The sequence below is a fragment of the Emydura macquarii genome, unplaced genomic scaffold, assembly GCF_026122565.2.
Source record: "Emydura macquarii macquarii isolate MOO-44397 ecotype Brisbane River unplaced genomic scaffold, CSIRO-AGI_Emac_v2 contig_3220, whole genome shotgun sequence".
NCBI lineage: Eukaryota > Metazoa > Chordata > Testudines > Chelidae > Emydura > Emydura macquarii.
The window spans coordinates 10,096,380-10,123,940 of record NW_027133357.1 but is presented as its reverse complement, the minus strand read 5'-3'; the positions used below and the strand labels follow the sequence as shown (position 1 = coordinate 10,123,940).

General features: G+C 51.2%; 1 protein-coding gene and 1 long non-coding RNA gene across 4 annotated transcripts in view; one reads left to right on the top strand and one right to left on the bottom strand.

The window, feature by feature from the left end:
- The window catches only part of SLC45A3 (solute carrier family 45 member 3), a 37,288-nt gene extending 13,491 nt beyond the window's left edge, over window positions 1-23,797 (top strand). Inside the window, exons 1-6 of one of the 3 annotated variants that reach the window (XM_067531671.1) lie at window positions 6,870-6,996; window positions 11,227-11,646; window positions 12,286-13,113; window positions 15,085-15,350; window positions 19,252-19,698; window positions 22,358-23,797. In XM_067531671.1, coding sequence (XP_067387772.1) covers window positions 11,481-11,646; window positions 12,286-13,113; window positions 15,085-15,350; window positions 19,252-19,692 — 1,701 coding nt within the window. In that variant the 5' untranslated portion in view covers window positions 6,870-6,996; window positions 11,227-11,480 and the 3' untranslated portion in view covers window positions 19,693-19,698; window positions 22,358-23,797. Of the gene's footprint in view, window positions 1-6,869; window positions 6,997-11,226; window positions 11,647-12,285; window positions 13,114-15,084; window positions 15,351-19,251 lie in introns of those variants that run through there. The other 2 variants (XM_067531669.1, XM_067531670.1) reach the window with 2 other exon arrangements.
- LOC137142352 (uncharacterized) lies at window positions 1,972-4,928 on the bottom strand. Its single transcript, XR_010916895.1, has 3 exons — window positions 4,897-4,928; window positions 2,591-2,646; window positions 1,972-2,177 (listed from the first exon to the last, which is right to left on the bottom strand). It is a non-coding gene; the product is annotated as an uncharacterized lncRNA (long non-coding RNA).
- Window positions 23,798-27,561: the final 3,764 nt, after the last annotated feature.

The window sequence follows — 27,561 nt, the reverse complement described above, 5'->3', positions numbered from 1 at the left end:
TCCCTGCTCTCACCCTGGTGCTAACACACCGAAGTCAGTGGAATTACTCTGAATCCACACCAGCGTCTCTGAGAGCAGAATCAGGTCCACAGTCTTCCATGAGACGGTCTGCGGTTGGCCAGAGCTTGCATCTTAAACAACTCCATCCAGGCCAAGTGGCCTACCCGACAGATCGAAGCTATGGCTGATAGAAGCTTCATTGGCCAACCCAGCATGCATGTTCTGGCCATCGGCTCTACGTGCCGAGCTATTCCACTCCAGTCACAAACCCGCCAGTACATGCTGCAGGCGGGGACTTGCAAGAGAACGGACTGCATGACCAGGGTTTTGCACAAACGTTAGACAGCAGTTAACTACAACATTGCCCGTTTCCATGACTGTGGTCCGGCTCTGGTGTAAGTCCATTGAAGTCAGGCAGAGTTAAGCTGATGTCATGGCTGCAGGGGTTGAGTCACACAGGCACTACCCACGGGGCAAATATCTATGTGTTTACATGCTGCTTTTAAATCCTGCTGCACAGTTCCACCTGGGGGCACTACGTGCTGGAACGTAAATGCTGACACTTCCAAACCCCCATCATTAGGGCTCCCACGCTCTCCACTGTGCAGATGGGATCAAATTCATCGGTTTGCCCCCCAGAATCCTGTGTCTCCGGGCCAGCAAAGTGTATGTGCTCCGTACAGCTGTTGTGTGTTAGTGTTCTGCAGAAGGAGAGCTGGAGCCCTTCCACTAGACAGACAGACATTTACACACATACACACACAGGAGAGGGGGGAATGGGTTACCCCCATTGAAAAGGTGTGATCTAGATTGCCCCATAGCGTCAGCTGGAAAGTAACCCCATTGAAAGGATATCCCATTCCTGTATTGCCTCTTGCGGTGAGCACACTTGCCACAGTGATGGAATAATCTAACCGTGCTTGTTTTTTATTAATCCACTTAAGCAAAAAGAGACCTCAATGGAGATCAGGGCCCTGTTGTGCTAGGTGATGCACTATCACATAATGAGAGACAGGGACTGTCCCAAAGGGCTTGCAATAAAATGTCACGCGTGCCAGTACTATGGGATTATCTGCTCTAATAACCGGGGGTTATTTTTCAGTCCAGCATTCCCAATGATATCATGCCCAAACTGTGCATGAAGCTGGGTCTGTATTAGCTGAGAGCACAGTAGGGCTGGATGGTGCTATGGGAGAGGGAAGTTGGATGGAGGAACAAGTTTTGATACGGGATTCCAAGGAGATGCGTCAGAATGAGTTGTGAACTCGGAAGAAGGAGGTTTCAGGTTAAGGGGAGGAGGTAACTTCCTGTGGTTTTTAAAAACCACAGAAATAAGAAGAGATAAATGGAGCAACCAAGCAGGAAGAAGGTGCAGGGTCTAGAGCAACTGGTAGAGAGAGAAATGGGCAGGGAAGAGCTGAGCAGCAAATTGAAGGTGAGCGGGAGAGGGCTGCACTTGCTACAGCAAAGGGGATAGGAAGGGAAGGCTGCAGCATGCTGCTGAGGACAGCCTTGTGATTAAGGCACTGGAGAGCTGGGGTAGATTCCTGGTTGTGCCACAGATTCCCTGTGGGACCATGGTCAAGTCACCTGGAGCCAGATTATCAAAAGAGGTCTGCCTGATGGGCGCGTGTTAGGTGCTGAGTTCTCTTGAACGTCAACCACTAATTGTAGGGGCCGTGCCGTTGAAAGTCTGGCTCTTAATCTCTCTTGGGGTCTCGATGCCCCAAGTGGGGGATATTCCTCCTCTGTCTGTTCAGGCGGTGTGCTCTTTGGTGTGAGCATCTGGGCCCTGATCTGGGGCGAGGCTTCCTGGCGTGATTGCAAGACAAATAAGAATGTCGGATGGACTGGCAAGGAGGAGACTAGAGTCATGGCAGGAGAAAACCAAGGCCTTTTTATTGGCTAATATTAATGGACAGATCTAACATCTCACTGCAGATTGAAGGGAAATGGTCCTCCCAGCCTGCAGTACCAAACACAGGCCCCAAATTCTACGCTGCCGTCTTTGCGCCATGCTCTGCCCTCTGAAAGCAATGGAACTGCAGGTGGAGTTAGGACCTCGTAGCCTCCCTGGGCCTCCCACTTTTGGTACCGAAGGAAAGGGCTTTCCAGTGTTGGTTTCTTCTCTTTCCCTAAAGTATTGGCTGAGCCAGCGAGGCTGAGATAATGGAGTCCTGGGCTCAAAGGAAACATCATATTAATTCAGACAGACTAAATAAATTACACTTCTCCAGATCCCCTCTTTAATGACCGTTCCCTCTTCCCCCACTTTGAGAGGGGGCGAAGAGATTGCGGGGGGGGGTCAGAGGAGGTTAGGTGCGTTTTCCACTTCATCCCGCACAAGCCTGCCAGAGCTATTCTCCATGGGGCATTTCACAGTCAGCTGCAGTGAATAGACTCTGATAGCTGTGAAGGGATCTGGCACTGTCTGAACGGCCCTTCCCTAAATGCTTGCGCTCTCTTTCTCCCACACACCCTTTATTCCAGAGAGCAGGGAATTAATAATTATCCTAACGACATCCTGCAAAGGTTGGAAATGTAACTTTGCAACTGTAAATGGAAACCCCATTGCTAGCAACACACTTACTGCTCCTCGCTCTCTGCTCTCTGCTTGGAAGGACTGGCTGCATCAAATCTGTTAAACTGTGAGGAGACAAAGGAGCAGGCAGGATCATGCTGGCTGAAGCACTATGCTGTGTAGGACTTGCCCGGCTGGATCAGGCCTAAGTCTCCAACGGGCCAGCATGAGCTGCCTCTGAGAGAGATGCAGGAGCCACGCAGCAGGGAGATGCGGGATACTTTGCCCCCATGAAGTTCCCACCCTCATCATAGAAGGGGGGGTGGTTTCCACCAAGCCACGTCACTGCCTAAGTCCTGTGTTTAGGCACCAGTGCGATCCACAAAACTCCCGCTCAGCTCCCCTCTAACCCTGGCAGCACCTAAACTCATTCTGCGCCTAAGTTATTTTTTCCCCCTCTGGTCACGCACACTGCAGCTTCTCTCGGCATTGGGACGCCCATCTCCCAAAGCAAGCCACAAACCAGGGGAGACAGGCATTGGGCCTCCAAATTGTGGTGGGGCCAGGGGAGGGCGATCTGGTAGTTGTGCTAAGCCACCTATCCAATCAGTCCCCTTAGGTGAGTTCATAGGAAACAGTCAGTGATACCCAAGTGCAAAGTGGGGTGAAAGGATCTAACCGACCCGAATGGCTGCCACGGGGATGTCTCTGACCTTTGGCACTGGTGTCCATGATTGGAGGAGGAGGTGCAGAGCCCTGGGGAATCGGGCCCTGAGTCCCAGGGGAATGTGTATTGTAACAAGGAGAGAGGTAGAGAAGCGACAGACTGAGGGCTCGTCCACACTTAAAACGCACAGCGGCGCAGCTGTATCGCTAGACCCTTGCCAGTGTAAGAGCGCTCATGTGGCCGTGTTATGTCAGAGGGAGCGAGCTCTCCCACCGGCATCATAAAACCACCTGAACGGATGGTGGTAGCGATGTCGGTAAGAGAGTGGCTCCCACCGACGTCGCGCTGGCCACACAAAGCATTTATGCCGGCAAAAGGTATGTCACTCAGAGGGGGGTGTCTTTTTCATACCCCTGAGTGACAAAAGTTTTGCTGACAAAAGTGCTAGTGTAGACAAGGCCTGAGACAGAGTAAGACCATCAAGGGCAGACTGTCAGTGACTCATTCCTTGTAATGAGATCAGATTTCTTGATCGAGAAAATGCGAGATAATCTTGCCATTCAGTCTACAAAGTACTGATGGGCCGGTTAGGATATCTCACTCCAACTACTTAACTTTTTTTTTTTAAATGACCAGAAATTGTTTTCCTAAGAAAATTATCCACAGTGAGAATTCATTCCCAAGACAAGAACTTTCTCAGCCAGTTGGTCATAGGTCGACCCAGACGTTGAAAGGACAAGGAGTTAAAAATAATCTCCCCTCTCTCTGAACAGCATTGTTGTTACTTGCCACTCCCTGGCTTTGAAGAGATCAGGGTAAAAAAAAAAAAAAAGAGTTCCTTTTTTGCAGCTTGTTTGGTAGATCTGACAGCACATTGTCTGCGGGGAAGCTTAAAGTAAACTGAAAGTGGTGCTTAAAACCTGTTAGCTAAAAAGCTTTAAAACCCTCGTGTAGCCAGGGCAAGTTGTATTTTACCATATTAGCTGGCAAAGGGAGAGTGTAGGGATCATCTCTCCCAGGCCCAGCTACCATGTGTTGGCCTGTCTCTTCTAGTCTCCAAGGCTGCCATGCTAGTATCTTTCACCAGCTTTAAACTCAGTATTGTTCCCTTGTGTCACCTTCTCTTTGTACCACCTCCGGTCTTATATTTAGAGAGTGAGGTCTTTGGGGCAGGGATCACCTTTCCATTCTGTTTGTACAGCACCTAGCACCATAGCGCTCTGGTCCATAGCCAGGGTTCTTAGGTGCTCCACAACATAAATAATTAACCCACTGAAAGCTGTTCTGCAGACTTAGAACAGGGAGAGGACGTTAACAAGTGGAATTGCAAGCACTTAAAGAAGCTACTGGGCTAGTGGCTAAATTGAGTTAGCTTCCAGGGATTGTGTCTGCCTGCTGTTGTTTCTTTGGATTTATCCCTCCTCCTCCAACGGCTTGAATAATAATAAATGGCCAGTCCTTCTCAGGTCAATTATGTTTGGCGGGACCCAGTCAATGCTCCTGTCCCTGAGCGCTTAAAGCAGGAGAGGAGAGACGTTATTGGAGATGCTGGGACAGCAAGAATGTCAAACATCCAGGGTTTGCCTTTTTTTGTTGTTGAAAAAACTGTTCCCCAGTGGCTGAGAGCTTAACTACCCTTTGTCTGACCAGCAAGCTCCTTTCCCTCTGGCTTGCTGCTTTCAAATCACATCCAGTCCCGCCCACCTACCTGGTAATCAGGTGAGGAAGCCTTTACAAGCCGATCTGTTGTTTCTCTGAGTGAAAAGCTGTTGCCAGTTCAGTCAGTAGGGTATGAAAATAATTGAACAGAAATCTTGGGTTAAATTTGTGGTTGGGGGCAGGGTGGGCAGGAAAGATCTGCAAAATCCAAATGCAGCTCCCCAGCTGCACTAAAAGTCTATTTATGGCCCAGGTTTGCAAATCTGAGCTAAGTTCCACAGGGAAGCCCCCGCTTCCGTGAGGAAGATGAATTGGGGCATAAAGTGTGAGGAACTCCGTCATGCGAGGGAGTTCTGCTCTGAGTTTTGGGGGCCTCATTTGAACCTGATTGAATCCCCCGTGAATGGAAACTGTTGAGTTTCCCGTATTGCAGTTCAATGGGGGTGGGGTGGGGTGGATCTCTCTTTCCACACCATCTAGTTTCCCCTGCTTTAGCTTGTTCCAATCCTATCTGGGGAGGATTGGCTACAGCTCCCATCAGGCTCCAGGGACAATGCTTCTTGGTTCTGTTCAGGTTCGTGTGCTCCTTACCATGGTATCTGGCACCCGATAATGCTGCTCCTTTCAGGGGCCATCCCACCTGGATGGAGGGGTGGCTGGCTGGAACAAGAGCTTTGAAGATGTGAGAGCTTGGTTTTGCTCCCACCTCTGCCACAGACTTGCTCTGTGGTCTTGGGCAAGTCACTGCCTCCTTTTCTGCCTCAGTTTCCCTCCTATATAAGACAGAGACAGTACTTGCCCACCTCTATTAAGCCCCTGGGGTTCCTGCGGAAAGCCCCATACTGCGCTCTGAGTGATGATAGCTAGTTCAGCCATAGGGGAAGATGCCACCCCTTCCATAATGAGATCTCTACTGCTTCAGTCCAAAGCAGCCGAAGGAAGCCATCGGTGGGACGGTGGATCTTTCCTGCACAAAGTCTCTTGTGTTAACACAAGGCCCAGGACACACTGGTCGCTAGTTTTGCACGGTGGCGGGCAGTGAAGCTGGCTGGGTGTCCTGGCACAAGTTCTGGTATAGGATTATGATATCATGGGCCTCCAAGCTTGTCGGTCCGGCTGGACCTCACCCAGCTGCAGCTGACTTGGTCCAATGCCTGGCTCCTCCTTTATTGTCTGCTGGCAAACCTGCTGCAGGGGAGATGAGAGGCTTAAAACAAGTGCTTGGTCTGTCAGCTGGGACTGTTATTTAGAGCAAAACTAGCGCCTGCACCCTGGAGAGCACATCTCATTGTCTTAAAAATAATCCCATGCAATAAAATGGTCTTCACTGCCTGGGACAACCTCCCCTCCGCAGCTGTGAGCATGAGCTGGGCTGGCAGGACACAGCCCTGATCCTGTAAGCTCTTTCCCAAGGGCAGAGCCCCACCGGTGCTCCATGGAGACACTGGTCCACTGGCACAGAAAAGCTTGCAAGACTGGAGTCAGCGTGGTCCTCCTCCTTCAAGCATCCGCTCCGTTGAAAGGAGGGCTTTGCAGAGCCCCAGGTTGGATCCTCTGAGGTGCTGAGTCCCCATTGCTGCCGTTACAAGTCAGCATGGCTTTCCCCGGCAGTGAACAGGAATGCTGACCGTGCTCACTCACCTTTGGAACGTGCGTGGAGATGGATGGTGTGAAGAGTTATGATGCCGGAGCTGGGCTGGAGCAGCCAGGTTTGGCTATGGATCTGAACCTGAGGGTTCCCATCTGAACTGCGGTGGGCTTTGCTTTCAAACTGTAGAACTTCAAGCAGAGGAACAGCATCCCTTGTAACATCAAGGTTGTAAGCTCTTTGGGGCAGGGACTGTGTCTTTGTACAGCACCTGGCACCATGGGGTCAGGCGAGGTGCTGCTGTAATACTAATAATACACTGTGGTTGTGTTTAAAAAGACCAGAGGCAGGGAGGGCCCAGCAACCAAACCCCATAGGTGTGCTGTGTGTGCCTACAGCTTGGCTCCACCTCTCCCTTGCTGCAAACTCTACTTAACTACCTTTGCAAGGAGCGCTCTGGTCTCTGCATCTGGGCCGGGCTGGCTTTAGTAAATGAAGTTCCTGCAGGGCAAAGATGGGAGTTTACCTGGATCATCTGTTGGTGCTTCTTCAGGGAGGGAGGTGAGTCTGGTGTTACAGGCTTCATTTCAAGAGGCACTGGCTCTCTGAGGCTTCCCCAGACCACGCTTTTTGTTTGTTTTTGGCCAGCTCAGTGACACTTTTTTAGTCCGTGTCTTTACCGGGCTTAGTGGAAAATCTTTTCCAGTTAAGTGAGTCTTTCTCTTGTGGTTCCCCCACCCAGCCCCACTTGTGTGACCAAATCCAGGTTGATGTGCAGTGGTGTTGTAGTCCTGTGGGTCCTGGGATATTTGAGACTAGGTTGGTGAAGTAGTATCTTTTATTGGATCAACTTGGTGAGAAAAACCAGCTCTGTGTGAGTTAGAAAGCTTGCCTCTCTCCTCAACAGAAGTTGGTCCAAGAAAAGATATTGCCTCTCCCCCCCCCACGCCTTGTCTCTCCAAAACCAACTTGGCCTTTAACTTCAGACTGGTAAATGCTCATCCTGAGAGTGGAAGAAAAAGGATGTTTGAGCAAGGTGCAGTTTCTACCGACATTGCCTGTAATTGGGTCACTGTTCGTGGCTCCCAACATGTGCTTTGCACTTTGCATTGCTGCTGGGGACATTGGGATTCATCTTCTTCTTCTTAAAGTTGAGTAGGGGCTGGATGGGTACGGGGGGGGGGGGCAGGGGGAGAGATCTCTCTCTCTCTCTCCTCTCCTGATACAAGAGACACTGAGCCCATCTGCCTGGGTCTGAAACTCTAGAATAGTCTGAGATCCCACCACCTGCTCCCCCCATTGGAGCTGCTCTTAATTCATGCTAGAAATTCCACTACACTATAACGTGAAGTGGGAAAGGGACGAGGGGGTTTGGATCTGAGGTCTTTGTATTTTTAAATGCCAGTCCATAAACAATCCAGGCACCTGGGACTGCAGCAGATGCAACCCACTGATCAGTGTGCGTTACGTCTTTGGCTCTGTGCCTGATCCCCAGAGGGAAAAGGGCTTTTCTAGCTCTCAGCGCAGCTGCCTGGCTCAGGCTGGCCGTTCTGGTGGGCCCTGCAGCAGTCTCTAGTGTGCTGGCCAAGATGGTGGCTGTCACATGCATGTTCTTTGGCTTTGTTGAGATGTCCTGGTCTAGTCTACATCTAACATCTCTTGGGACTGAGGGCCATTCCCCAACAGGCCTTCACATTTCCTGTGTTAGTTCAGGGGCAGGACTCCTGGGTTCTCTTATCACCTCTGCCACTAACTTGCTGTTAGTGGGCAAATTATTTAAAACCTCATTGGATGCCTCTGTTTCTCCAGCTCTGAAAGGAGGATAAACCCCTCAGAGGGGAGCAGGGAGTTAGTAAAGCTGGTTTGGAGGTGCAAAGCCCTTGTGTGTGTGTCTGCCCTGTGAGCGTGCCTATGGCCTTGGATGAGGCGTAATCCCGTTTCTGTAACACCTTGCATTCTAAAGACTCCCAAAGCAATTTACAATTGCTGCAGCTGGCCCCAGGCAGTTGCACCCTTACACATTTGGGAGCCCCATTTAGTCACTGGGCATGGACGTCCCGCTAGGGGGTTCAGCTTGTAGGATCGGTGCTTTGCACTCCACCCCAGAGATGGATGCATGCCTCAGCAATTGATATGCTTGCAGCTCATGTCTATTCCCCTCGCCACCCTGGGGGCTGTCTGTCTGTCTCGCTTTCCCACATAATCTTCTAAGGAAGATCAAACAAACTCAAATGGAACATGAAGTCATTAACCCTTGGGAAGTTGGTGGGGGGGGAGGGAAAGAGAGTGAGTTATAAAGAATTTAGTGGGAGGGGAAAGACATTAGGCATGAATCCATGGGCATTATTTCTGTGTAACACGTTAATGATGGGCCCGTGAACTTCTCAACTGTGAGGAGGAAACGGGCTCTTCCTTAATGATCATAATTGCAGCAGCAGGGAAAGGTTGCGGACAGGCTTTGGGAAGCCCCATCGCCGTTCTGCCAGGATAGATTGTTCCAAGTCTGGGCTGAGCTCTTTGGCTGGTGGAGACACCCCACGCTCCCCCCAACTCTTCCCTATCTCCTCCGTAAGACTTGGCTCCGTTACTCCAGCAATGAAGGTGACTCTGGACAGGCAGATCATATACATTTGCCCTAGGGAGTTAGAAAACCCACATTTTTGTGGCGGTTCTGTCCCAGGACTAAAAAGCGGAATTCTTTTTCTCATCCAGGGAAGCAGCAGGAATCCAAACCTGGCTAAATGAAACGTAGTCCAGTGCCTCGTTCTGTGTGGTTAACGTCTCCCCAGGGCATCTGAGTAAAGTGCATTCAGAAATAGGGGGCCTTCGTCTGCTTCAGTGAGGATTAATCTGCAGCAAACGAAGGGTTTGTCCACATAGTTTGTGACAAGCTTGGGTGCGAAGCTACCCCCCAGTAAAGCCTGCCACAAGTGAATTGTCCCTGGGCACCCTCCGATGTGCATCGAAGAGCACTTTGATCTAGTCCTCCGAGGGGAGTGGCTCTAACGTTCATGGCAGCAGGGTGCACATCAGAGTCCCTGGCAGGTGCAGGATAGATTCAGGCACCTGCTTGCTGCAAACTAATTGTTTGTGTACACAAGCCCTTTCTCAAATGCGGCCACCAGTGGATTTTTTTGCGGCCGGACAGCCTCCACAGCGCAGGCGGAGATCGACGGGGCAAAGCAATGGCCCCTCCCTGCAGCACCTAGCTGCTGCTCCTGAATAGCTGTTACCAAGGTCAGCGAAATGTGCCGCCATGGTGTTTGCACCAGCGCCGCCAGCGGGGACCAGGCACCCTGCATTGCGGAGCCTCCTCGGGGGCTCCGGGCAGCGTCTCTGGAGACAAGTGGGACCAGTGTGCATGGCACCAGAGGCATCTCTTGTCAGTGGAAGATGCTGCAGCATTCGGTTGCCAGGATGCTCCCCATGGCAGCTCCCCCGCTCTCTCCTGGCCAGGGCATGGGGAGCCTAGGAATTTGCAGGCGGCAGGTGAGCTCCTGACCCTCCTTCCCTGGGGTGGGCTCTGGCTGAAGGGCCCTGGGAAGCAGGGACAGAGAGAGGGGTCAGTGCTTCCCCCATGTGGGGCTGCACTCGCTGTTTATGGTTGCTGTAGCTGCCGCAAACAGCTGCCCGGCAGGGTGAGGGGCTCCCGCTCCGTGACGTGCTCCGGGCCCAAGAACTGGAGCAAAATCTGGGTGCGCTGAATAGGGAGCTCTATTTCCCATCCCCTTCCTACTACATAAATAAATCCTATGACTGACCAGACCAGGTCCTGCTGAGTTTACTGATCTAATGCAATCACAATCTGCAGTAGAACAGCACCCTAGTATATCCAGAGGCTCGTGACCGAGAACTCCCCCTGGTAACCTTCCTACTCTTGCTTTGAGCCCATCCTCACATAGTCCCCGGGAGGAGCTGCGTGAGAGAGGGGCGGGGAGATGGCACGTGTTCAAGGGAAAACAGATGGCTCAGCTGGCAATATTCGCTCAGATGACAAACTAATGATTACAAGAAATTGCCATTCACTGACAGAGGAGGCTGAACTGGGTCCAGTTTATCTGTGAAGCACGGTGAGGCACCATCTGTGCTGCTGAGTATCATGTCTTCATCACTTGTTCCAAGATGATGGGTACGTGGCTCAGGTAAAAACATTGACCTGAGAGCTTGTGCATCCAGGCGGTGGGGAGGAGCAGTGTGTGACAGCTGCTCTTGTGATCAAGGCAGTAGCCTAGGCCTTGAGATCCGGGATCAACTCCTGGTTCTGCCCCAAACTTCTTGTGTGACTGGGACAAGTCACTTAATCTCCCCCTGCCTCAGCTGCCCATCTGTAAAATGAAGATAATCCTTCCTTTTGCCTGTCTTGTGTAGCTAGAGTGTAAGTTCTTTGGGACAGGGTCCATCTCTTACATTGTGTTTGTACAGCACCTAGCGCATCAGGGCCCTGATCTCAGTAGGGGGCCACAAAGCACTGCTGTGATGCCATTAAGAAATGGATGACGGAAGAGGGCCTGGGGTGACTGACAGGAGGGCTGAGCCTTCCAAGGTGGAGTCTCTCTCTGAGCCAGGGTCTGCTGACATTACTGATATTAATGCCTTTTGCAAGGGCCAGTGGGAGTGATTTTGTGTGGGGAACGCTATCTAGAGGTCCCTCTTGTGACTCTAGCTTTGCTTCCCCTTCCAGACGGGTGGTGCTGCTGACTTCAATGGAATGGAGAAGTATTTCTTGTTTTGGTCCCTGTAAGAAGTGTGGATGTCTGTGCTTTCTAAAGAGCTCCCTTCTTGTCTCCACAGTACAGAACGTGAAGCCGGGGGAGAGAGCTGGAATGTGAAACCTGTCCACCTGTGCCTGCACTCTGCATCGCAGTGACTGCATCTTACCACATAAGGAAGAAGAAAGGACAATCTGTTCATTGCTGATTTAAAAAAATTATACATAACATGGCAGCTAGTGTCTCTGCAGTGGACTGTGAAAGGAGACTCCGGACCTTGGTGTCGGGCCGTTGGGTGCCCCAGGAATCCTGCAGTCTGGTTGGTGCAGCCCTCTAATGTTACCCTATGTCAGCATGCTCTTCCACAATCGCAAAGCCCAGCTCTTGCTGGTCAACTCCCTGACGTTCGGCCTGGAGGTCTGCCTGGCTGCTGGGGTGACCTACGTGCCCCCGCTCTTGCTGGAAGTGGGCGTGGAGGAGAAGTTCATGACCATGGTTTTGGGTAGGTGGCTTCTCTCTTTCTTTGACTGAGATGCTCTCCCCCCCTCCCAATGGTAGTGGGGCATCCGGGCACGGAGATGTGTGTTCCTCCTCTCTGATCAGATGAGACCATTCTGTACCAGGGAGAGTGTGCAGCCTATTGTCTTAGAGCAGGGGACTGGGAGCCAGGATTCCTGGGTTCTAGCTCTGGCTTCTGCCACTGAGTTGCCTGTGTGGCGTTGGCATGGCTCTGCCTCAGTTTCCCCTTCTGGAAGACGGGGCTGCTTCGCTGAGGTTTCCTGTTGATCCAGTGCTCTGACATCCCGGGAGGAGGGCTGCGCTGGTGCGCTCTCACCACGCTGTCTAGAAGCATTAAAGTTCAGAGTGGTGAGGAGGGAGGTCGTGGTGGTGGGTCTGGTTTGAGCTGGGCTGAGCTGAGACCCAGGTTTTCACAAGTGCCGATGGGTGCCCAGCGTGAGATCGCTCAGCGTTTCCTGACAGTCCGGGCCCCTTCGGGTGTCTCAGATGGGCACCCGCGATTGCTAGTTGCTTGTGAATGCCTTGGCCCTGGCTCTTCTGGCAGGGCCCAGAGCTCGCCTGCAGTACCGGGACGCTGCCCAAACCCCCTCTCCCTAACGCCACGTCTGTGTCTCTGTTCCAGGGATCGGGCCTGTCCTGGGCCTTGTCTTTGTGCCGCTGATCGGTTCCGCCAGCGACCACTGGAACAGCAGCTACGGCCGCCGGCGGCCCTTCATCTGGGTCCTGTGCCTGGGCGTGCTGCTGAGTCTCTTCATCATCCCCCACGCCAGCCGCCTGGCAGGCCTCTTAGCCCTCAACGCCCACCCCCTGGAGATCGCCTTCCTCATCCTGGGCATTGGCTTGTTGGACTTCTGCGGCCAGGTCTGCTTCACGCCCCTGGAGGCCTTGCTCTCGGACCTCTTCCCGGAGCCTGACAACTGCCGGCAAGCTTTCTCCATGTACGCCTTCATGATCAGCCTGGGGGGCTGCATTGGCTATCTGCTTCCGGCCATCGACTGGGCTGGTAGCTTCCTGGCCCCTTACCTGGGGGGGCAGGAGAAATGCCTCTTCAGCCTCCTCACCATCATCTTCCTGGGCTGCGTCCTGGCCACCTTCTTTGTGACCGAGGAAGCCATGGCGCAGGCGGACGCTCTGGCAGGCCCCGCGCTGAAGGACTCTTCCCCCAAGCCCGCCTCCCCCGGCTGCTGCTCTTGCCAGCTCTCCAAAAGCCTCTTGCGAGCCAGGCACGTGGTCCAGGCCTTGAGGAACCTCTGCACTTTGGTCCCGCGGCTGCACAGCCTCTGCTGCCGCATTCCCAAGGTGATCCGGCGGCTCTTCGTGGCCGAGCTGTGCAGCTGGATGGCCCTCATGACTTTCATGCTATTCTACACGGACTTCGTTGGCGAAGGGCTGTACCAGGGCGTTCCCAGGGCCGAGCCGGGCACGGAAGCCAGGCGTCACTACGATGAAGGTAATGACAGCCTCCCCAGGCCGCAGGGGCAGAATTCGCTTCTGTATGCAGGAGAGTAGAAACACAGAGATGGGATCAGAGATGGGCCCTGCCTTTAGGGTGCACTTCTCCCTACCCCCTGGGTCTGAGTTCAGCTCGAGCCTCTGCTGGTGCCACAACGTCCACACACCCGTTAGCACACCAGTGTGAGTCCTGCCAGCGTAAGTCTGTCTGTCCGGGCTGGGAGTGCAGTCTTACTTGGGTATCCCCTCTAGCTGGGATGGGGGCAGGGAGGGCGATCTATTAATATCTGTATCTGGCAGCACTTGGTGCTCTAGTTGGACCACATGTAGCTTTGCTGCATAGGCTGGGGTGAGAGTCTGCCAGGACCAGAACCACCTGCCTGAACCTACCAGTTTTATAATGACTGTGCTTAGTATTTTCATCCCAAAATCTCACAGGTGGGTAAATGGAACTTTCTCCCTTTTACAGATGGGAAAACTGAGGCACAGGTCGGTGATAAGCAGAACCAAGAGCCAAATTTTCTCCGCTTGGTGTTGCAAACCCCCAACCCACCCCTAGTTTTTATCAGTTTCCAGCACCCTTGCAACAGTGTGAAGAACTGAATTAATTGAATTAATGCTAATGACAAACATCCCCTGGAGCATGAGATGTTAAGCGGATCATCTCAGGGGGCAAGGTGCAGGAAGGAATTCTCCCAGTCCCACTCCTCAGGCAGCATTAAAACAGTTGTTGGCTTCATTACGCGATGACTTCCCTCTTCCTCTGAAATATCAAATAAGAGAGTAGAGCCTGATTCGATGGAGCACTGGTCTTGTGCCTGAATTCTTAGGAGATCCCGTGGTCCAGCAGCTGGAAGTTTGCGGTTCTACCACTGATTCACCGTCCCCTCAAACAAATCACCTCGCTGCTCTGTGCCTCCGTTTCCCCCATCTGTACAGCAGAGCTAATGATGCTTGCCCACCTCTTGTAATTCACTTGGAGGCTGGTGGATGCAAAGCCCTGGGCGTGTTAGGCAGCCGTGAGATGAGCCACGCTGCAGTAAGGATGTTCAGACATCTGTCTCCTGGCTGGCTCACTCATTCCTACACTGCTGTCTTTCTGGGTTCCCTTCATGTACATGTTCTCTGGAAGCCCTGGAGCCCTTTGGCTCAGCTCCACCGCCTCTTGTTTTCTGGCTCTTTCAGATCTAAGCTCATATGTCACCATCCTCTTTCTCCTGTGTGCGTCAATTATGTACCTTGGCCTCTGGGTTTCCCTCCTATTGCTCCCTAGTACACTGCCTCCTTTGTTAGGCTTCAGTCATTCATATTAATGTCTCTGTTAGCTCAAGAGTGAGCTTAATTGTTGTTTAACTGTTCCGCTGTGGTAGCCCCAGAGGCTTCCACCAGGTCAGGGCCCCATTGTGCTAGGCACTGTACAAACATCCTGTTGGTGACAGTCCCTGCCCCAAAGAGTTAATGGTCTAATTACCTATAATCCGAAGTGCCTCTCCACGGGGGAACGGCAGGACGGGCTGCCGGATGTTTCAGAGCAGCTTGTGACCATCTCGCTCCATGCCAAACTCTGGACTTCCTCACCAGCTTAAAACCCCTCCTTTCTTCTGCTGGTTCTGGCGCTGCTTTGGCGTCTGCCAGCGCTTCCCGGTTAGTGAGCCCGCGAGAGACGGGCTCTGCAGGGGGAGATGTTCTACAGAAGGGAGGTGCCTGAACATCGGTGGGAGCTAATGGCGGTGGGGACCCCAACAGCCCTTTGTGCTTCAGAAAAACGTTTCCCCCTCAGTTCTTCCCCGACTTGGGGGTGGTGTTCTCACCCGCATGATCTGGGGCTCCTTTGGCGGTAGCTTGGCAGAGACCCCAAGGAGTGAATGGGCAGAGCTGTCAGTGGCTTTGGGAAATCTGGGCAGGCTCAGGGTGCCTGTCTGTCCACCACCACCTTCTCCACCAGTGTGTCTGTCTGCTTGTTTTTCAGGGGTCCGCATGGGCAGCCTGGGCTTGTTCCTCCAATGCGTCATCTCCATCTTCTTCTCCACAATCATGGACCGGCTGGTGAAGAAGTTTGGGACCCGGGCGATCTACCTGGCCAGCGTGGCATTCTTCCCCCTGGCTTCCTTCGTCATGTGCTTCTCCCGGAGCGTCCTCATCGTCACGGTCTCGGCCGCCCTGACGGGCTTCACCTTCTCTGCGCTCCAGATCCTGCCGTACACGCTGGCGTCACTGTACCACCATGACAAGCAGGTAGGGGCCGCTTCTGCGGGGAGTGGGGAGGGAGCCATGCAACACGGTTGAGATCGCAGCACCGGGGTGCAGCTCAGCTTGGCCTGTGGCTGGAAAGAAATACACACACGAGTTCAGAGGGTGTCTCGAGTGCCTCACAACTAGAGAGAAGACACAAATGGGGCCTCTCCCCTGAGCCCCTTTGATCTTTGGGGGTTTGAATAAAAACAGGATCTGGGTCTGACCCAGTGCTGGTTTTGCAAAACCAAAAATCCAATTCCCTAGCGCCTCCCTGCTTGCCACAACCAGCACATCGATATCCGTGTCACTTTGAATGAGGTGGGGGGAAGCCAGGATTGCTTATTTCCACAGGCGGCGCCCCATATCCTGCACATTCTGAATGCTTGGGTGGAAATCAGGACAGGTTCCCAAGAGGCTCCTGTGCTCTTTGCATTCAATCACGTTCGCAGCGTCGCCAGCCCCAAGTCAAAAACCATGAGTCGGGTCCCCAAAAACCTCATGAGATAGTAACAAATGACAAATGTTGGGTTCTCGCTTTGCCTTCTGATTGTTGAGCCTGTAGGGTTCACACTTTCAAGCTTTTCTCTGTAACCACGAGGGCGTCTGAAATGAAAACTCAGAGCTGGGGCTTTAAGAAAAACACCAAATTTTGAGACCTGATGATAAAATCACAATAGTTGGCCTCGCTGCTTTTGTTCCATGGCTCTGGGAGCCTATCACACACTGTAAACCCACCAGCCACTTGTGGCATGAGCGCACCTTTCGTCCCCATGGCAGGCAACTTGCTGTGGAGTTAAAGAAGTAGGAGCTTTCACTGCAGACCTCCAGATGCTCACATAGAACTAACACTTCCAGGCAGCCCATCCCAGTGTGCACTCAGATTCCTGTCAAACTAGGGATGCATTTGGAGGGCCTGTTCAACTTTGTTTTCTTCCAAAGTCCTGCTCTTGGGATCTACTTCAGCCAGCAAAAAATTAAACCTATCAGGGCATTTTCCTGTCAAGCAGGGATTAGTGAAGGGAGCATCCAGCGGTTTCCTCAAAGGGCTGATGGGGGAAATGCCATCCATGACAAAGAGATGGGTGCTAGACTTACCAAAGTCACCTCTATGACTAGCTGTGAGATCCCACTTTCCTGCTTCTGTTTTCTTCCTAACGGGAGACAGTGGGACCCCAGAGAAGATAAGTCCCTAAAAACCCTTCCACAGAAAATTATCCATCTTCTTGGATCCACTTCCTTTTTGTTTTTCTTTTTTACTGTTTTAATTCGTCTTCTTTGTTGCCTTTTGTCTTTCTTTCTTTCCTGCTTCCTGTTTTCCTCTCTGTCTCTCCCTCTCCTTCTGAAGTGAATCAATGAAAAGGGTGCTGCATAAAAGCTGCCCCTCCCGCGTTGTGTGGAACCTTAGTGAAAGCCTGCGAGACTAACCCCATCAGAAGCTGCTCACACATGGACTGTGTAAGTTGGTCTCTTTTCATGCATGCCCTCGATTGTAGCTGTACTAGTGAGACCACAGAGGCCTTGTCTAGAGTAGGATAAAAGATGTCTAACTAATGCATCTGAATGTCTATCATAGACGAGGCATAATGCATTTAAGACAGGCTAAGCTAGCTGAGTTAAAACCTAAGATCCCTTCAACTCAGCTAACTTAGCCTTTGTTTAAGTCTGCAGTAGGCTCCTCGTGCATGTGTGTGTGGTGTGTTAGAACAAGTACCCCTCTAAAATTCTAGTCTAGACCAGGTCAGAAAGAGCAAGGAAATATGGCATGTGCCTTCAGGGTATCGGAGTAGGCCTCTTGGATCATCCTGCATCAAGTATGATGGGTTTCTAGAGCTCTTAGGAGTTTGCCGCTGTTTGGCTCACAGTTTTTGACCAACTTCTCTTTTGTGCAGGGGTTTTGCACCACTTAAATTCTGGATCTCTCTAATCTTGATGTGACAGGTGTAAATGGAGGGTTTCATTAAGCACCGGCCATTGTATGTGGGATGCAGGTGGCTTGGCTTAGATTCATAAGACCATAAGTGAAATGACAAACTTGATTACAAAACACTCTGTCTCGGGAAAATTCATGGCTAGTCAGAGTCCATGCAAAGCTCTTTGCTTTTGAATCTCAACAAAAGGTTCTTGGGGACCAAAAATCTCATCTGACTTCATTTCGTTGCTTGACTGAGCAGGAGCCATGGCTTCAGGCAACACCACTGGAGAATAACTAGTGACACTCTACCACAGGATGATCTGCGTGTGCCAGATGAGGTATTCGATACGACACTGCCCATTGCTGTGGTGTGGCATAGGCACAGAATGCAGCCGAGATGCCTGCACTCCCCTGGAGTATGCTTGTGTAATTCTCCTTCTCTTTCTCTTGTGATATCGTTGGTACTTCAGGCAATGCTCCGACCCTTCCGCTCCTCATATAAAATTCTCTTCTCTCAACCAGGCTGTCTTCTTTCTCCTGACAGCCCCAGCCTGGCACCTGCTCAGTTTCACAGCAGGGGACCTGTCAGCAGTGAAATTGACATTCTTGTCAGTTTGTCAGCGGCTATGATTTCACATGTTGTCTCTGGCTCCAGCTGTTACCTGGTGGCAGGGGGCTCCAGTCTGGCACAAGGAGGGCAGTGCGGACACCAACAGCGCATTTAATTGCTGCAAGGGCTGTAAGCCGACTTAATTTAAGTCAGCCTAATTCTGTGGCGTACACAAGCCCTGAGGACTTGTCGATGATAGAAAGTTAATTCAGACTCAGGTGGGGAGCGAATTTGAAGTGCAGTAACGAGAATAAATAGTCTTGAATAACTCCACATGTAGACAAGCTCTATGGGTCATTGGTTGAAAATGTGGGCACTTGAGTTATGCAGCAACTCACCTCTTATTTGCAGCAATGCGCCTTTGAACGCACAGGTTCCTGTTTGCATGCCTGTGCTCCAGTCTTGAATCCATAACTTCCATGCTCTGCTTTTGAAAAATAACCGAGCCAAATCCACCGTCCAACACATGCCCTTCAGTCCATGCGAGCGGTTCCACGCTTCCAAAGCAAGGCTGGGCTGTGAGCCGCTCACGTGCCCTCCAGTGGCGTTGCTGCAGCAGGAGGGCATTGAGCCCCTTAGATCAGCTGCTCCGGCGGCACTGCTCTTTGCGTTTTAACTGCACCCTCCCCAGACGCTCGTCACAGATGGGATTCCTGTAGCCCTGGGCGATGGTGTCACTCACTCCTTGGACCAAGTTCATCCCTGGCCTGGCTGCAGTGGCATGAGGATGGGGAGGGCTTTGGCCCATTGTCCCTAGTTAGTGGAGCACTTTCTATGTAGAGGGATTGAGGTGGAGGTATGTGGGGCGGGATTCTCCTCTCACACTAGTGTATGCCGGGAATCGGCCCATTGAAGTCCATGGAACTGTGGTGCTTTGAGTGAGAGGAGAACTGGACCCATTATGCTAGTTAGGTTTGGTTCTCTGGGAGTCCTGTGATCAGGTGACTCTCAAGGCTCAGCGTGAAACTGCCCCAAACGGCAGAGCATTGTTTGGCTTTGGGTTGAAACGCTCCCTAGTGTCAGCGATGCATGAAATGAACACACAAAGGTACCACTTGGAGCCAAGTTAACGCAGCAGGTCAGGATCACTGTGACTCTGAAGCCTAACAAGGAAGTTCCTGCCAACCCTAGCAGCTGCTGGAAACCATCTCACCTGGTCCAGACTCACTGCAAATGTCACCAGCCTTTAGCTGAACCTGGCCTGAGGATTTTCACGGGACTGGAACAACTTGAAGCCAGGGGAAGTTTTGCCAGGCCTAGGGGTGCATCACACCAGCTCTAGCTAATGGCATCCGCTCTCCTGCCCTATTCTCCGGCTCATTAGGGTTTCCCCATCCCCTGCAGTTTCTCACCTTCCCTCTCTTTATTTTGTCTCTCAGATATTTTTGCATAAGTACAAAAGCAAAGAAGAAGAAGATGCTGCTCAGCTGGACAAGAAATCAGGCTTCCCCAAAGGCCCCCTCTCCAGCCAGAAGTTGACCTACCAGAATGGCCATGCTGGGGGCCTTTTCTCCTCCTCCCCTCCAGCTGCCAGCTCGGCCCTGTGCGTCAGCTCCCCCTGCGAGGTCTCGCTCATGATGAGGGTGGGAGACTCGGATCCTGCAGCGCCTGGTCGAGGGATCTGCTTGGACTTGGCCATTTTAGACAGCGCGTTCCTCCTTTCTCAGGTTGTCCCGTCCCTCATCATGGGGTCGATCGTCCAGTTTACACAGTCAGTGACTGCCTACATGGCGTTAGCCACCGCCCTCGGGTTGGTGGCTATTTACTTTGCAACCAAAGTCGTCTTTGATAAAAGCGATATGGCCAAGTACTCTGTGTAAAACGAGGTATGTGAGCACGTGGCACATAGCCAACTTGTCTGTACGTTTGCACGGACACTGCAGAATGGGGCAGGCTGCACGTTGCGCTCACCTCCTTTCCTGACTCTTATGCTCTGTCTGTGGGGCGCGTGGCTGGGGAGAGGCCGTTAGGCTAATCGCAGGTGTATGACGAAGGGCACTACATGCTGTTCGATCTGCCCCCATGAGTGCTTGCCGTGTGGTGCCTTGTCCAAGAGCAGCATTGCACACAGAGCACCAAAGAGGATCAATGAGGTGAAAGGAAAAGGGTTTCCCTTCAATAACAGGGTTACATTTCTGTGCAGTCCCTCCTAGGGAGGGAGAGGGGCAGTGGCATCCAGGAAGGAGAGTGCTCCTAGTCTCTCATCTGTGGAAACACAAGTTCAAATCCTACTTTGCTCTGGTGGGCCTGATCTTGATTCTAAACTATCAATCTCCTCTCTGACTGGCAGCTGTTGTGGCCTGGAATATTTGGGGGGTGGGTGCGGTGCATCAGCATGGCGCTGCGTTGACAGAGCTGGAGGGAAGATACCCAGGGTTGGAGCGGGGTGTTGCAGGTCAGGACTCAGGGTGTCGTGGCAGAGCGGCATGGAAGCAGCCCTGCCGGGCGTGGGGATGCTGGAGGTGCATTGGCCGAGCTGTTCAGGAGAAGCCTGTAGAGTGCCTGGCTCTGTCCCGTCGGGTAATCCCGCCACTCTGGTGAGCACCACACTAATGACCTCTCGCCGCTCGGGGTTAGTGACATCAGGCTTCTCTGCTGAACTGGCTGTCGTGTGCACCACAAGTGCCTGAAACCTACTGGCAGTAGCCTTATCAAACGGCCTGGTGAGATGGAGTTGATGTACCCAGGCTCCTGCACTGTTTTATGGCACTGATCAGGCCTCAGTCTCCTGAACTTTTGCCTGTATTCAAGTGCAATAATCCCCAGCGGGATGTGCAGGGGCCGGTGGCCTAGGTACTCCACTTTAGGCACACAGGTTTGAAAATAATGGCCTGGGAATGCTCGGGAACTCTTGACTACTCCTCTGAAAGAGGCATGGGAAAGCGATGGGGTGGAGGAGAAGTGAAGGCCTGTTTGTAACGTGTCCCGATATCCGGCAGGCACCGCCTAGAACGATAAACACCGCAGATCTTGAGCCAGAGCCTCCCCTTTATGCATGATTAAACAGAGGCTGAGATTTTCAGAGGGAGTTGGGCACCCAAATCCCAGGGTAAATCCTTGCCTTTGTGTCTAGTGTCGTGGCCCTGGTCTTGCCAATCACAGCAGGGGGCAGATCCTGCGTGCAAAACCAGCAAAGTCAGTTTTCTCCTAGCTAAGACCTGGCAGGGGAGGCGGCTGTGTTTACTTCACCGGTGTTTGAAAACAGAGAGTTGAGCAATTGAACGTCTAACGCCCCAGCTAGTAACTTTCATTTGTATCTGCACCGCCTAGTTCTAGATGGGGCTTGAATGGCCCCAGTTCTGAGGTGAGCCGTAGCAGATCCTGATCTCCTGAACTCTCCAATTCAACTGGAAAGATTCAGCAGGTGCAGAGAATTGTCTGAACTGGGGCCCTTTATTTTTCTCAGCCTAATACAGGCTTTCCCATCACTAGTGACAAAGGATGGAAGCTGGTACTGGCACTGCAGTGACATTTATTCATAGCAAATAAGCTAGGAAGTTGCTTTTTGCTGAGTTGCCCTCTCCCTTTTCCACCCAGTGGGTATCTCAGAGGAAGAAGCTATTTAATGTCCGACTTCCTAGCAAGAGAGTCCAGATTTCCCCCATGCAGAGCACTGAGTCGAGCAGCTCCCTTTTTCGCACTTTCCCTGCTGGGCTGCATGCCAGGTACTGGCGTGGATGGATGGGGGAAGGAGCAAATGGCTTCAGCTCCAGATATCCCTGACCACTCTGCAAATTCAGGCCCAAATGGTCTCAGTCCCATCTCCACTAGAAAAAGGGTTATTTGGGGAAATGAGGAGACCATGGCTCTGCCTGGAAAACCAGCACACACATGGCACATCTACACAGGATAAAAGAGCTGACTCAGATTTGCCGGGCTCCGGCTGTGGGGCTAAAAATAGCTGTGTACACATTCAGGCTCAACCCTCCACCTGTTACCATCTACTGCTGCTGATGTAACTTGTGTGTGCGTATAAAAATCTCTCTGGGACACAAATTCCACCCTCCACCTCTAGCCACAAGGGAAGGGCAGAACGCTGCTGGTTTTGGAGGGTGGGTTCATCTCCGCCCCCTTGAGGAATCATATTATGCCTCTCCCTTCCTGCTATCGCCAGAGGTGTTTAAAAGAAACCCCCTCAGTGCTGTTGGGTGGATGGGGCGGACTGTAAAAGGAGGGTCCGGTCTTTCTTTTCTCATGCATAAGAATGTTGTGAATCTCGTGTCTAGGGAAGGATGTTTTGATGCTGTTCACGTTCAGGAAGATACACTGTCTGCCATACGTTCCTGTCTTATTTATTGAGTGGAGTAAATATTTGGTCAGTGGAAGGGGAGGGATATTATAAAGTTTATTAAGGGGGGAAATAAAAAGCTTTTAAGGTGGCTCGTTGTGTGTGTCACTAAGTTAACAGCATTGCAGAGCACGGTTTGGGTTAGAGATGGGCCAGAAACCTTTCTCTAACTCCCTCCCTTGAACGTTGGTGGGCAGGTAAAACCGGGAGCCACATCTCACCACCAACCTGCTGGTGCCCTTCTGCGTTTGGCCTGATGGTGCTGGAAAACGTGGGCAACCAGAAGGCAGCAGGGAAAGGAGGAGACGGGCTGAATGAAAACTGCACTTTCCTACCCTCCGGTGAAGCATGTCCCTCTCCTTTTTGTGTGTGTGTGTGCTGTGCTGAATCGTGGAAGATGAGCCATCAACACGGTGCAAGGGATGAGCTCATTCGAGGAGGACGACCTCCCAACCTCCTACCCACCAGTGCATGGCGGTACAGCGTGTGATACGTGCCACAAGTCAAGGCCACGACAGTGCACTGCTGAAGTGGAGAGCAGAGCATCCTCTGTCGTAAGCAGCAAAGGTGATGAGGGCAAGCCCTCATCCAGCAGGAGCACTGGTGTTCAAAACCACATGCAGGCCACATTGAAGATGTCTGTGCCACCCGCGTTCTGTGCTACTGCATGGGCGAGCTATGCCCCAACCCCAGCTTTCCCTAGAGAAGAGGTTGCCATCATCTCGGGTCACCACCTCCTTCCTTCCTGCCAGACTTTTCCCTGGCTCTGGGTCAATGTCCATGGAAGCTGGCCCAGACTTGGAAATAAATCAGCCCCAATACTAATTTCTTGTCTCTTCCTCCCTCCTCACAATGTCCCCTCCTTCTCCCTCTCAAAACACATCAGGCTGGCTCTGCTTCCTGAGCTGCTGCCTGCGCTGTGGGGGTCCGTGTCTAATGAGGCTGTTAGAATTGCACCCCGACAAGGAGAATAGAGCTGTTTTGGCTCGTGTGCTCTCTCCCATTGCACCAGCAGATGGTGCTACAAGATTTCTACTGCAAGAAAATTTCCTTCTGCCCCCAAAAGTTTCCTGATTTCTGCAAACTGCATCCCTTGCTGATACGGGAGCAGAGCACAGCCTTTCGCACACAGAACCAAGCCTGTACTGCAGGTGAGACAGGTGAAATATAGCAGGTAGGCTGCAGTCTGGCAGATCTGCAGATAAGACTAATTTCTACAGTGTCCCAAGGGGGCTAGGAGTCATTTTGCAAATACGACACCCCCCGGCCCCTCCTGCCTGAGACGCATACGAACTAAGCCAGGGGGACTCCAGGAGGCTGCAGGCATCTGTCCAACGTGCAGGATGGGAGCCGCAAGGAGCCCACGGGCCAGTGCGTGCATTGTTATGTCTCCCCCTCTGTGCCCTGTCCTTCGAGGATGTGTCTATTCCAGCCTCCAGCCCAGACTCCTGCTGTGACCCATGCAGCCTTCCAGCCCTGGGTTGACCTGCACACTGCAGCTTCTACTCTGACCTTTAATTGCCAGGATGAGACGGGCTTCTGGAACCACTAAGATGAACAGGCCAGGTACTGCAGCTCAGGCTGTAGAGAGGTTATAGCCCAGAGCGCCCTGCTGTGTCAGCCAAGATGGCAGCATTGCTGGCATGATGGGGTAAGAGTCTCCCTGCTGATGTGATGTACCAGGAAGGGGAGGGAAGACCAGGCTAATGGTAAGATAACCACCGCTTTACCCGAATGCAGCCTCGGTGGCGCTGTAATGTGCCTTTGTGTTGCCTCGGAAGGAGCACTCATCCGTGAATCCTCACACAATCCCTGCAAGGTGGCGAAGTACTGCCTGGCCCCTATTTACAGATGGGGAAACTGAGGCACGGCGACTTGTGTGCGGTTCTCCCGGTGAATCGATAGAAGAGCCACAACAGCATTTGCCTTCACCAAGTGATCAGCCACCTTCCCCAATTCCAAAATTAAAAGATTCATTCATTTTTTTTTTTTAAATGCCATGAAAACATTTCAGGAGCAAACTGATCTCTGTTACCGGAGAGTAAATCTGGACTAATGCCACTGGCTGTGATCCAGTTGCTTTGCATGTTCACTGCAGTAAATGAGAGCAGAATCTAGTTCAGCTTGAACATATTTCACCCTGGAAGCCCCCCCCCTCCTTTTTTTTTTTTTTAAATCTTGTCCTCTTAAAAATAACTCTTCTAGTTAAAGTATTAACAGCAATCCCTGCGTTGTTCTCAGAGCTTGGAGGAAAAATGATTCCTTTCTAGTCTGTGTGCTTTTGCACTGTGTTCGGTTTCCTCTGTCATTCGTGTGCACCTTCCACATAGCACTGGAAGAAAGGAGGTCATTTTAAAGAAACACAAACGGGATTGGAAAGTCGTTACCATTGTCAGGGGGACCCAGACTATGGCAATTGCTTCTAAACAGGGTCTTGGTTCATGTGTTTGATTTTGGTTTTTCAATTTAACTAGATTTCAAGGTTGATGCTTTCTCTTCTGAAAAATCATTTTAGGGCCCAATGTTCCAAGGTATCCAGGCATCTAAAGATACAGATACGTGCCTCGTCGGGTAGGGCCTGTTTAGCCCTAAATCAGCTGGGTGTAGCGCTGAGTGCAGGGAGTAGGCTGCAGGGGACTGCCCATGTCAGTACATATGGCTTTCAGTAATAAGGGCCTGCAGGACTGGATGCAACAACTGTCAGGGTCCAGCCCTGCATGCAACATCTGTTTCACAGAGCACAAGAAAACACATAGGGGGTGAAATTCCACCCAGTGCAGAGTCACCAGAGAAGGCTTGGCCTTCCTTCAAGTCCATATAGGGCTGCCCTGCCGTCGGATGTAGGTGGTCCATAGGCCGCATGGGGAGTAACAGGTCAGCTGCTTCAGGGGCAACGTGTGATGTTCATGAGTGAGCCAAAGCAGCAGGAGGTTGATGGCTACTCCTGCTGTTAAATCCAGCCCTGGGTGCCAATGTCCAAGGAGAGTAAGGGGCAGTGGGTTGCTTCTGGGGGGGCCACATTGGCTGGGTATGGGATTTTCTCCACGGATGATAGAATGTATTTTTTTTTTGGTCCCTTCAGCCTGTGAAGCTGCATTCATAAAGGAGGCTAAGGTGTAAAAAAGCCTGGGCTCTGCTCATGCAGCATTGATTTAGTGCCATAAATTGCCTAGCTGCTTTATTGATGGCAACTTGTGGTGCCCTCTCCTGGTACATGTGCAGAAAATCACCTGCCTCATCTGTGTTTCAGAAAAGAACAGGGCAGAGGCTGTAGAAATTAGCACAAAATGAAGGCATAGTCGATTCCAGTTCCTTCTAGCACACTGGGGCAAAATTCAAAACCGATACAAAGGTTGGCTTTGTTAGCCAAACAATTCACATGATAAAATCGGCACAGAACATGGCTGAGACTTACCCAAAGGAATCTAATAGGTGGGAAAATGATTCAAGGCAAACCATTAAAAAACAATTACACTTGTAAAAATTACCAACCTTCTTTAGACATACACTGACAATGCAAGACCTAAAGAAAAACCCCAACTCAGGGACTCATGTAGTCCAGATCATAGATAAAACAAAGTGCAGAAACACAGCTCTGAACGCATGCAGGGAGCCCTTTTAAAATTATTTAGCTTTACCTTCCAAGCTGGATGCTTTTCTGGAATAAGGGCAGCTGGACTCATTCTCCTAATACACAGAAGCAGAGATGGCCTCAAAACAACACCAGCAACTATGCTGTAGCATCCTTAATAAAATAATAGAGCCATATGTGACCACCACCAGCAAAACCCAGGAAAAGAAATAGCTCTGTGCTTTTGACACTTTGCACAAACCATTAATTTTTCAAAGGAGCCTAAGGTAATTAAAATTCAAAAGGATTCGGATGCCTATCTATCTTTAGGCTCGTTTGAAACATCCAATGGATACAGCTATCCAATTAAATGATCTGACGGTATGTTTCAACCCTCTCGGTGGTAGAAGAGTGAAGTGCAGGGCCCAAATTTGTTAGCAGTTACAATGATACAGGCAAAATCAAAGCACTGGAGGATAAAAAAGTTAAATCAAAATGAAAGCTTCATCTTCTCATATATCCTCGCTCCCAAGTCTCAAAGATCTAATCACCTGAGCTGTGGAGCAAGCGCCCAAGAAAGGCTTACAGCATTAGATCAACACCAGCGTACAGGCCATTGGGAAGCACAAATCCAAAGCAACAAGGTAGGCGACTGCAGTTCCATGCACAGATCATGCTCGAAGGTTACATCACTACAGGGAAACATGCGACACCCTCAACAAATGCAGAATCAATTGCTCTAAAGTAGAGGTGGAAAATGGGAGGCACCAAGCACAGTCTGAACCCATGAGAGGAATGGATGTGGAATCCATGTGATAAAGGAGAGAAGTATTTCCCAGGGTCTGGAATGGACACAAAGGCTCAAACCCAAAACCCCGGTCTTGAGAAAGCCCTATCTACCTCTGACAGGGACCTGCAGAGTCTTTACACGCTGGCAGCACTTGTGTAGCTTTGTCCTGCCAGTGAAGTCTTATTAAAGTAAAGACTGTTTCGACATCCATATCAGCAGGAGCCATGATTGTTCCTACCTGCTAGAACTTGATCTTTGACTGTTGGAGAAAGCTGGGCTGTTCCCAGCATAAATTAAAGGAAGAAATGGAACACTGGTAAACGGCAGGAGAGCAGTCAAAGCATGCATCTCCTCAGAACCAGCGTGGTAATCTGATAAACCAGGGTACAAGTCAGCGCAGGCTTGTAGGCTGCCACGAGACAACATGCTGGGTCATGCCATTGGGAGAAGAAAGGACGAAGGTGTCACGAGGGTGGGTTGAGGAACATGCTATTCGTAGAGGTGCAGGGTGGCACAGCCAACACTAGCCAGGAGTAGGCAGGAGTCTACTGCAACAGCTTTCTAGACATGGGATATGGCCAGTGCTCCCACATGTTGGCACTTGGCTGAGGTTCTCAAAACCCGTGTGTCAGCTGCAGAATTTTTTTAAATTCCCACATTGCACATTGCTTTCTTTTTTTTTTTTTTTTTTTTTAAGAAAAAAGGAAATTAGGTCCAGATCCTCCATGGTATTTAGGCTCCTAACGTTCATCAAAATGAATTATCATTGAGGATCTGGGCCTTACAGTCTCTAACCAGATGGAAACAAGTGAAAAGCCAAGGAAGCTATAGAAGGGACTATGGGAAATAAAACCCTGTAAAACAAGCCCCAGCCCAGCAGAGTAAATATTGGAGAGGAGCAACTGGGACCCCTCCTTCTATGTCTCGCTCTGTCACTCATTCATTGTGTTACCTTAACAAGTCATTTCACTCCTCTGTGCTCCTTTTACCCATCTGTCAAATGGGGATAACAGTGCCTACTTCTGTGAAGCCCTTGTAGA